The sequence below is a fragment of the Prunus dulcis genome, chromosome 6 (genome assembly GCF_902201215.1).
Source record: "Prunus dulcis chromosome 6, ALMONDv2, whole genome shotgun sequence".
NCBI classification, from domain to species: Eukaryota; Viridiplantae; Streptophyta; class Magnoliopsida; order Rosales; family Rosaceae; genus Prunus; species Prunus dulcis.
The window spans coordinates 1,101,188-1,111,930 of record NC_047655.1 but is presented as its reverse complement, the minus strand read 5'-3'; the positions used below and the strand labels follow the sequence as shown (position 1 = coordinate 1,111,930).

Genomic DNA, 10,743 nt, shown 5'->3' with positions numbered 1-10,743 from the left:
CTGGTCCAGTTTCCCTTCTCGGATCAGCCGCTCCACAATCTTTCTCAAACTTATACAATCTTCCGTGTTGTGGCTGTTGTGCTGATGGTATCGGCAGAATTTACCGGTCTCCCGGTTGTCTTGCCGATTGGGTCTTCTAACATTCGGCTTCGGTATGGCCTCCTGTTCGTTCATCAGAACGGTTTCATACGTGGTATTCAGCAGGGTGAAGACCTCGTTGCCGTGGTCACGGTTGGGCAGGGGTCCTCGGTTGTCGTTGTGACCATACCGACCTTTCCCTTTCTTTGGCTGATCTCTCCGATCGTCACGGTTATCTTTCCGCTTATGGCCCGCCGAATATGAGTCGGTCCTATCGTAGGATGGCGCCTTCGCAGGGTAAGCGCTTGGCTTGGCATCCTCTCGGCGTGCCGAAGCGCTTGGTTTTGAGTTGAAGTACTCGGCCTTGGCGTGCACCGCCGCCTGCTTCATCAGCTCATCATACGTGCGCCAGTTGCTGCTGTGTACTAGGTATCGGAAATGCGAGGACCGAAGGCCACTCTTGAAGGCGCCGTAGGCTGCCCTATCATCTGTTTCCGGACACCTTGAGTACTCGTGACTGAAACGCGCCGCATACTCTCTCAATGGCTCGTCCTCTCTCTGCCGAATCGTGTACAGATCATCGGCAGAGTAAAGACGGTCCGTTTGGATCATGAAGTGGTTGAGGAAAATCTGCTTCAGCTCGTCAAAAGAATCTACCGTTTCCGGCTCCAAACGGTAGAACCAATTCAGGGCTGCCTCGGTAAGTGAAGACGGGAATAACAGACACTGCCCCTCGTCGCTCAGACCCTTGCATCCGATGGCAGACTGAAATGAATGAAGGTGGGTTAAAGGATCCTCGGTGCCAGTATAGAACGGTATGCGCAAGTGGTTGTACTTCCCGATCCTGCCGAGAGCGACGGATGCGTCCCGTGAACGGCCCGGGCCGAAGCTTTCCCCACTCAGGTTCCTGGGAGCGAGCCTTGTCGTTTTCCATTTTCTGGACCTTCTGAAAAAGGAGTCGGACAACAGGGTCTCGGCTTGGGATTCCTTCGGCATCATAGTCTTCCAAGCGCCTTCGCGGGCTCACGGAGTTATCCCCCAAGTATTGAGTTGATACCGAACGGTAGGTGGACGTTTGCGCATCGGAAGGGATATACTCGGATGCAGACTCCGTGGAGTTCAATCCTTGGACCTTCCGAATGGGTGACTTACTTCCCCCGGCGTTCATCCGGGATTCCCGTAGTCGAGCGCTAATCCTGATCGGGGATTCTGTCTCTCTGCCTCCCGATCGTTAAGCCTGTGTCGGCAATCAGAGTAGACCTTCTTCGGTATGTGTGGTTGGTCCCTAGGTGTCGGCACCACCAGTTGTTTGGAGGGCGCGGGCGTTGCCCTTGCTGCCCTTCGGTGCCTCCTCCTATGAGGGGTTCCCAAGCTTTCGGAAGAGTGAGTCGTCTGGACGTTCTGCGGTTGCTGCTGGTGCAGCTGCCGTTGGGTTTCGTCCACTTTGGACGAAAGGTGGTGGTTGTGCTCTTGAAGCCTAGCCATGTCCTTTCGCAGGGATGCGATTTGGGCTACTAGCTCGGCCTCGGCGGCTGTTTGGGTTGATGGGGCGTTTCCGTAGGGAGTGCATGGGGGTAGCGCTGGGCTAGCCCCAGCTTGCCTTCCGAACGGTGCCCCGTCCTCCGGTAGAAAAGTGGGTATTGAAGTGGTCCCCATGTGTTTAGGGGATAGTGGGTTAATTGTTTTTCGTTTCCCACAGACGGCGCCAAACTGTTGATGCGAAAAAGTGGTTCGACACGTGGTTCGCCCAACTTAGTGATATTGTGTCTTCGGAAGGTAGTTAGTCTTCGGAAGATCAAGTTCCTGCAAAAGGGAACGTTCGGTAAGACCTTGGGGGTACCGGTGTGATACCGGCCGAAGGCTCTCCGATGCTTAAGTAAGTACGGATTTAGTAAATATCAGATTACAGATCAAGCGATAGCGTACCGTTGATCGTTCTGTCTCCCCTTCTTTTGGGAATAGGGGTCTCCTTATATAGGCCTTGGGAGGTGTGCTTATTTTGGAATCTCCGATGTGGGACTGTAGGAGTGGATTGTGGGCATGACACGTGTCCAAGAGCAAAAGCACCACGATGCATATGATTCGGTAGGGTCCTTGCCGAAGGGCTTGCAGTGTTAAATGTTAACTCCGTCCACGTGTCAGGTGGTCATTGGTCGTTAATATGCGGTATAAACACTTGGGATGTTGGCTTTTCTTCTATTCTAATTGAGTCTGATTCACAAGGAGTGATTAGTGACTTAAAGAAGGATGAAGAAGAGTCATGGGCATCTCACTGATGATATTAAGAAGAGTTTGCAACAGTTTGATGATGTTACTGTTTCTTTCAGTCCAAGGGGGAGCAATCAAGTAGCTCATCGTCTAGCAAGGCATGCACTTAATTGTAATACTATAGTAATTTGAATTGAAGAGGTTTCCCTCTGGCTGAAGCCAATTGTACAAGATGATATTGTTGTATCCACTTAATTATTATCAATGATTTCCTCTTTCACAAAAGAAAAAGAAAAAAAAAGAAATCATTATTCAAAGATCATTTGTATTTAGGGTGAACTAATGGGTGCCTTTATTGGAATTCAAACATTTTTTTAACCAAAACCTTATGTCAATAGAATCTGTCATTTGCCCCGAACATAATATTTAGCAAAAATAAAATATTCCGCAAACCCACCACCGTACTCCCTGGAAAGCACCAATCACCACCACCCTCCATTACAATTCTAAAGGTTACTCACAAAATTTTGTGGTTCTCCAAACATAAACAAACCAAAAGCAGATGAATAATTGAATAAATATGAAGGTTACTCGTGAAATTTTTGGTTCCCCATTTCCCAAACATGAACAATCCAACAACAAATGTCATTTTAGATAAAGCGGATCTCATTTCATATGTACATCTTTTCAAGAATATAATGAACAATGAAAAAGTTCATCATGATCTCCTCCTCCCAAAAGGATGATATATTATTTCTTCTAAGTGGACTAGGAAAAACATGTCTTTTTCCAAGCGTGACTATCCTTCATTTTTTTGCATTGAAGTTTAAGTGCTTATACACAAATAATCATGAAATGCTATGAAATACCTATTTAGTACCCTCCAATATCTCATTGAAAATATTCGCCATGATTCTGGACAACAATCAATAATTAATATTTAGTGTGACTAAACATAAGTAAATATTATAGTAGATCTTAAAACTAAGTTGCTCACAGTTTATCAGTAAACATTGCCATTTTTACTACCAAATGAAAATCATAATTGTAACATGTTTTATAGCTAAAGTAGTTTGGAGTATATACTCCTTCAAGTAAGGTCCTGGGTTCGAGTCCTAATATCCGTGTTGTGTGTGTGAGTTTAATACGCTATCGCCCCTTTCAATAGGAAAGGTCCTCCACCAAAAAAAAAAAAAAAAAACCAACAACAACAATGACTATTGTTGTTTGTTTGGAACGAGCGATAAGTGATAGCATAAAATATTTGTTTTTCAAAGTCATAAGTAACATATGAAGCTTTATTGCTCAAATGAAAAAAATTAATAATAGAACAGGCATGTGCTTCTTCTAATGGTGTTTCTCTTTCTAATATATGGGAGATATCACGATCCCATTTTAAAAAGGAAACAAAGAGTTATTATTGACCTTGTTAATTAAAAATTAGAAGTTTTTAAATTTATAATACAAATATTGGGGGAGTGGGGAACCGAACCTAGGACCTGGGTTGCGAGAGTAAATGCTCTTAACTAACTGAGCTACAAGCCCCTTATCAATAATTAGAAGTTAAATTGAGTGTCGCAATGTAGTTTTAGAGCCTCTCCACAAATCACACGGCCCACAATACCAAGGCCCAATGGTATATTTTCCAAGCGTTCTCAATCTCTTCCTTTGGGCATGTGGGAGCGTCCACAATTGGCTCTCTAAATCACCTTTTTAGACAAATTTTAAGGAGAAATTGGAAAAATATAACTCTAACCATGCTCCCTATCCAATTCCTAAAATAAGGAGACTTCTAGGAGCTCTTAAATCTAAGGAGAGATAAAGTACTCATAGTGGCTTCCTATAATTTAATGATGCTTTGTTTTATGCATATTTTAATGCTAACTATTTTTTAATATTATTATTTTTTTTTTACAGAGATGGACCAATTATATTGAATTAAAAAAATAATTATAATATTTATGACTTACTAAACTAGGGAGTATGATTGAAGTTCAAATTTTATAGAGAGCTCCTAAAATAGCTTTTGTGCGTTTTTAGGTCAAGTTTAACTAAAAAATAAGGAGCATGATTGTGTAGATGCTCTGAGTGTTTGGCCATCTCCAACAACATCTTCAACAACTTTGGAATCCTAAAATAGGTGAGCCCATCATCAAAAGTCTCTCCAACAACAACGTTTTCAATCTCAATCATCAAAACTACAACATCTCTCTCTCTCTCTCTTCAGGGTTTGATGTACAATTGGTTTTAAAATTTAATGTTTCATTTAATTAAATTTTCTTGTCTTTCCGTTTTTTAAGAAGTATAATCGCAATGGATAAACTTGTTATTATCTTGGTTGCCTTCAAAATCCCGTTTTTGGTTCTAAGATTGATGATTAACTTTGTATAGGGGCATTTCAACTTGTCACTTGCTTTTTTTGTCCAGTATATGACTTGATTATCCTGATAATGTTACTTACAGTAAGTTTAGGAATATTGTTTTTTCTTTCTTCATCATCTGTAATCTTCTTGCGAATGAGAAATTCTAAGTACTATTGCCTCCTCATCTTGCAAAGTACTATTGCCATCGTCAACAAGAAATTCTTGGAAGGAGATTTAGTTTTAGTTTTTAAATATTGTTTTTTTTTTCTATCAGAATATTATTAATTCTTTCAAAAGCTATTAATTATGATTATTTTTATCAAGAGAAATATAGTTCTTCATACAAAATACACATATATGTATTTATTATAATCAGTTTTGATTTATAAAAAGAAAAAGAAAAAATTCGATGAAATTCTCTAAGAATTTTAAAACTATGCAAATCAAACCTTAATTTTTGCTTAATTTCAACAATGCTGCAGGAAAAATGACAAAATGTAATTATTTTATTATTTTATTGTTATTTTGACAAAAACGTACTTTTAAGCAAAACCCAGAAATATTATTTAGATAGACCAAAAGTCCGACAGAAATAATGCAAATCCTTTCGCATTTCTCCTCTAAGGCCTCACTCTCTTTACTTCCCCTTCCTCGCCTCTCTCTCTCCACCGCCCTCTACTTCCGCCGTCGCCCTTCAAAATTTCAATTTTGCCCCTCCAAGCACTTTCAATTTCCCAGGCTGCCCCTCCTCGTATGCAACCTCAGCTCCGGCACCAGCCAGCAAGTTCCCATGGACTCACCCCCATCGGAGGCTACCTTGTCGGTCGACTCCCTAACGCATGATTTGCAGAATCAGAAATTGACCTCCGACGGCCACGATCAAATGAATAATAAAAGTGAAAATAATGGTGTAAATAACACTCACGCGGTTAGGTTGAAGCTTGAAGATCTAAATTGGGACAACTCGTTTGTAAGAGAGTTGCCTGGTGATCCCCGGACTGATACGATTCCACGAGAGGTTAGCTTGTTTTTGCCCTATTTTCATATTTTGGCTTATGTTCTGTTTGGTTGCTGAGAAAGTGAAGGAAAGTTTAGCGCATGTTTTGTGTGTTTGTGTATTAGTTGAAAGGCTTACACTTGAGCTGTTGTTTCGTCCCAAAATCGGAAAAGTTGTTAAATTTAAACACAACTACTTAGAAAATCGTGGTGAATTAATGGGGAAATGGCCAAGTGACTTACGGTTCGTGTGTTGTTAGTTGGGTTCGCTTAATTTAGCTACGGAACTGTGCCATTAATAGGGTTGATTGTGATATGATCTCTTGCTTTGAGCTACACTTTAATTTTTACTAGCTGAGGGGGTGTTATGTTGTAACTTTGTGCTATGCTTTCTGTGTTTTGATTATCAGGTGTTGCATGCTTGTTATACGAAAGTATCTCCGTCAGCTGAAGTTGAGAATCCTCAGCTCGTTGCCTGGTCAGAATCAGTTTCCAAGTTGCTTGAATTGGATCCTGAAGAGTGAGTATTCTTGTTTCTTGTGCTCCCTGGAAAATCAAGTGTTAATGCGTTTCAACATGGATGAGAAAATAAGCATGAACTCAGAGAGTCTGTTTGATAGAATCAGAAAGAAACAAAATTGTGTTTGACAGCATCTGTTATGGATAATGTTTTTGATGGTCCTTGGAAGTCCGATTCTGGATCTCTTCTTCACCTCTACACAAGGCCTTGTGGTTTAGGAAATTAGTTCTGTGTGTAAATAACATGACACAGCTATGAAAACTCCTATCTGTAAGTATGGTAGATTAGGCCCCCAGATATTTATATTTTCAGAGTTGATAAGTTGTCACATGCTTTGTCAAGATTCCTCTTATTGATTGAAATTTCCTTATTCTTGGAGTTCTGATATCTAGCCAAGTATTGGAGGCTATTGTTTCCTATGTAAATGTGTTTTCCATCTTGTATTGTTCGGATTAATGCTTTGGTTTCTGACTTGCTGTACCCCGAACCATTGACTGACATACCATAGTACTATTAATACACATGTTTTGCACATGTGGTATTTCATGTTTCATAGGACTAATTTGGCACCTTATTTGGAGTTACAGATTTGGAAGGCCAGATTTCCCTCTTTTATTCTCTGGGGCATCTCCTCTAGTGGGATCGTAAGTGTTTCTCTGAATATTAAATTATGAGGCTCACATTAGGCACTGTTGTCAAATTTCATGCAGCCAGGATGTACGTTTTATTTATGCAGGTTGCCCTACGCTCAATGCTATGGTGGACATCAATTCGGAATGTGGGCTGGACAGTTGGGAGATGGTCGGGCTATTACTCTTGGGGAGGTTCTTAATTCTAAATCTGAAAGGTGGGAACTGCAGCTTAAAGGTGCTGGGAAGACTCCTTACAGTCGGTTTGCAGATGGCCTTGCTGTGCTTCGTAGTAGCATTCGGGAATTCCTTTGCAGTGAAGCGATGCATAATCTTGGAATTCCAACAACTCGAGCTCTCTGTCTTGTGACAACAGGAAAACTTGTCACACGCGACATGTTCTATGAGTATGTTCAGCAGAACTCTAATTAATTTTCTTAGCTAACAGTATTGTCCTAGATATCTCTAAGATATATATCGTAACTATGAATTTCTTGTTTTTGAAGCTAGTGCATAAGTTCAAGGTTTCATGTATTGATAATTCCTTTTGTTCCCTTATTAAGATCATTTCTCTTTGTTTTATTTTTCAACTATCTTTACATTCTTGGTTGGGTCTTATGCTAAAATATCAATATATTGTTCATCCTGAAAGGAATTGAACTTTACCAGGATGTATGTTGCTTACTGAGACTGTAATCATGGTGTTTGGACCTCCTAAATTTTCTTATCATTAATTATAGGAATATATGTTTTTCATATTTTCTTGTTAAAAATAAATTGTTTATTTCTTCATTTGCAGTGGCAATCCGAAAGAGGAACCTGGTGCAATTGTTTGCAGGGTTTCTCCATCCTTTCTGCGTTTTGGATCATACCAAATACATGCCTCCAGAGAAAAAGAGGACCTCGCAATTGTTCGTACTCTTGCAGACTATGCCATTAGGCATCACTTTCCTCACATAGAGAACATGAGTAGAAGTGAGAGTTTATCTTTCAACACAGGAAACGAAGAACATTCCATTGTTGATCTGACATCTAACAAGTATGCAGGTACTCATTTATCCTTTTAGAGCAAAATGTGTTGCTGATGGTGGCTTAAATAATGTTCATTAAGACTTGGGATACATTTTGTCATATTGTGGAAGCTAAATGAATCGGAAGTTCAATCAACAAGTGCAGTCTAAGTTAACTAGCCATAAATTTCTCATCTTGTACGCTTTCATATGGTCTTATCCCATGGACATTATAGGAGTTCACTTTTTATTTTTCTTTGCTAGAAAAACCATTTGGATTGATTTAAAGTCATACATCTTCTTCATGTATGCCTGTTGTCTTATCCCATGGCAATTATATGAGTTCTCTTTTTTTCTTCTGTAGAAAGACAATTTGGATTGATTTAGGATTCAGATACCTGTTTAGTACACCCAGTAAACAGTTGCAGAGTGCTACCTGGTACTGCAGTTTTGTGTTCCTAGCTGAGTTAGTAGTGTGGTGACCTCCCATATTGGGCATGGAAAGTAGTTAAGATGGGCTTCTCTCTTGTGTGTAATGTGCACTTCGGACTAATTAAGATGCTACTGGCTTCTTCATCTTCTGTTAAAAACTAATTTTATTAGGGATGCAATATCTCGTTCCAAAGTTGCATCTATATATTTTCTTCATGTATGCCAGTCAAATAAGGTGTCTGGTGTTGATACTGTGGTACATGTTGCACCAGATTATTCAGGAACCCTCTTATTATTTTAATAGAACTGCAGAAGTCATTACGTATCACAAAATAAAGAAAAAGAAAACAAAAGAAAGGACTTGATTCAGGCATACTTTTTGTGTCCAATGTCATTACTAATATTGAGATTGGCAATCTTCCTTTATGCCGAACTTGGTATTATCTCTTTACTCTTACTGCTACTCCAAAAGAGTCTATGATAGAAAGGTTTCATTCAGGCATACTTAATTAACTGTTTTTCTGTGCTTTTACTCCCATGATTGGGTTTTTAACAGCTTGGGCAGTAGAGGTTGCTGAGCGCACTGCTTCCTTGGTTGCCAAATGGCAGGGGGTTGGTTTTACTCATGGTGTGTTGAACACTGACAATATGAGCATTTTGGGTCTTACCATTGATTACGGTCCTTTTGGTTTTCTGGATGCATTTGATCCAAGTTACACTCCGAATACCACGGATCTTCCTGGGAGGAGGTATTGTTTTGCAAATCAGCCTGATATTGGCTTATGGAATATTGCACAATTCACTAGAACTCTGTCAGCTGCCCAGTTGATAGATGATAAGGAAGCAAATTATGCAATGGAAAGGTAGTTGTGATTCATACACCCTTCTCCTAATTAAATTGTATCTTCCAGTGGCAGTTAATTGAACCTCTTTTTGTGTGGATTTGTTACAGATATGGAACCAGATTCATGGATGACTATCAAGCTATAATGACCAAGAAACTTGGTCTTCCCAAGTACATCAAACAGCTGATCAGTAAACTTTTAAATAATATGGCTGTCGACAAAGTGGATTACACAAATTTTTTCCGGTTGCTATCCAATATCAAAGCTGATCCCAGCATTCCAGAAGAGGAGTTGTTGAACCCACTAAAGGCCGTTCTATTAGATATTGGGCAGGAGCGGAAGGAGGCATGGATCAGCTGGGTGAAAATCTACATAGAGGAGGTACGTTGAGCTCTGGTTTTCATATGACTCCTATCTTCGAAAAGTTTATCATTTTGATTCCCACTTCACTCGAAGAATTAAAACTGATTCAGTTGCTTCATGTCCTGTCAAAAGCAAAGATTCTGTTGTATTTAATTTTCTCACATGATGTCTTTTGCTTGTGCAGCTGGCTGCTAGCGGCATCCCAGATGAGGAAAGGAAGGCATCAATGAATGCAGTGAACCCTAAGTATATTCTCAGAAACTATTTATGCCAGAGTGCCATTGATGCAGCCGAACAAGGTGATTTTGGAGAGGTTCAGAGGGTGCTTAAAGTAATGGAACGGCCATATGATGAGCAACCGGGAATGGAAAAATATGCTCGCTTGCCCCCAGCGTGGGCTTATAGGCCTGGAGTTTGCATGCTTTCTTGCTCTTCATGATTTGTTTATGCAAACAAACATAATGTTATATAGATGGCAAAAAGAGATTTTTGTTTCCTTGACAGTTTGTCTTTGGGCATAGTAAGTTGTCGTATATAATAGTCAAATTCAGTTTTTTCTTTTTTCTCTTTTCTTTTTCCTCTGACAATGAAATAAAGTGGCAATGTTGTATGATTGTTGTTTTCTATTCAATTGAAAACAGCTTAAAGAAATTCATTATAGAAACGGCAACTTAAAGAAAGGGTTGATGCGTGCTGTCTTGAAGTATGTCTCATGCAGGAGAAACACTTACATGAAATGGAAATATCACTATTTTGCTATTTCCGGCCAATCACGATATGTCACTCATGATAATTTTTTCACCTGGATGACTGTAATTGGCCGGGGATAGCAAAACAATGCTATTTCCGTTTTATACAAATTTTTCTGCTCCTGCTGGCAAAGAAGAGGACATGTCATGGAGGATGGTTGCACATTTTGTATATGTTGCAGAAAGATGGGCTATGATTCTGTCATTGATTGGTTCAAGCTGTCTATGTCATTGATTGCATCATTGTATGTGTGCAACATGGTTATAGTGCTACTTCTTTGCAAGTGACTTGTAGCTCAAGTGATTAGGAGCAATTATCCATGTATAAAAGTCCTAAATTTGATTCCCCATTTCTTAACCCCTTTCTTAATGTCATTTGTATAAAAAACGATAGTGCTACTTCCACTAAAAAGTGTTGCGCATTTGTTGAAAGTCGTTTAGAAACATGTCAAAATGTTTATTACAAGTTCAAATGCTTTGCGGAACGCTACAAAGTGCTTTGTGCAAGGATAAAAACTTCCCCAATCCAGTCTTTTATCTGATGCAAAAT

The 10,743-nt window shown here is 39.8% G+C and overlaps 1 protein-coding gene across 1 annotated transcript; it reads left to right on the top strand.

Moving 5' to 3' along the window:
- Positions 1 to 5,209: 5,209 nt before the first annotated feature.
- Positions 5,210 to 10,124, top strand: LOC117631107 (protein adenylyltransferase SelO-like). Its single transcript, XM_034364061.1, has 8 exons — positions 5,210 to 5,667; positions 6,056 to 6,165; positions 6,753 to 6,809; positions 6,902 to 7,201; positions 7,594 to 7,841; positions 8,793 to 9,099; positions 9,189 to 9,462; positions 9,629 to 10,124. Exons 1-8 carry the CDS (start codon positions 5,245 to 5,247, stop codon positions 9,881 to 9,883), a joined length of 1,974 nt encoding a protein of 657 aa, XP_034219952.1. The 5' UTR covers positions 5,210 to 5,244; the 3' UTR covers positions 9,884 to 10,124.
- The last annotated feature ends 619 nt before the right edge of the window (positions 10,125 to 10,743 follow it).

What these genes read in the sequence shown, in the direction of transcription:
- LOC117631107 (XM_034364061.1), top strand. Translation starts at nt 5,245, where the DNA reads ATGCAAATCCTTTCGCATTTCTCCTCTAAGGCCTCACTCTCTTTACTT. An exon ending in CTGATACGATTCCACGAGAG is followed by an intron (nt 5,668 to 6,055) that starts GTTAGCTTGTTT and finishes TTTGATTATCAG; the next exon opens with GTGTTGCATGCTTGTTATAC. An exon ending in GACATCTAACAAGTATGCAG is followed by an intron (nt 7,842 to 8,792) that starts GTACTCATTTAT and finishes GGTTTTTAACAG; the next exon opens with CTTGGGCAGTAGAGGTTGCT.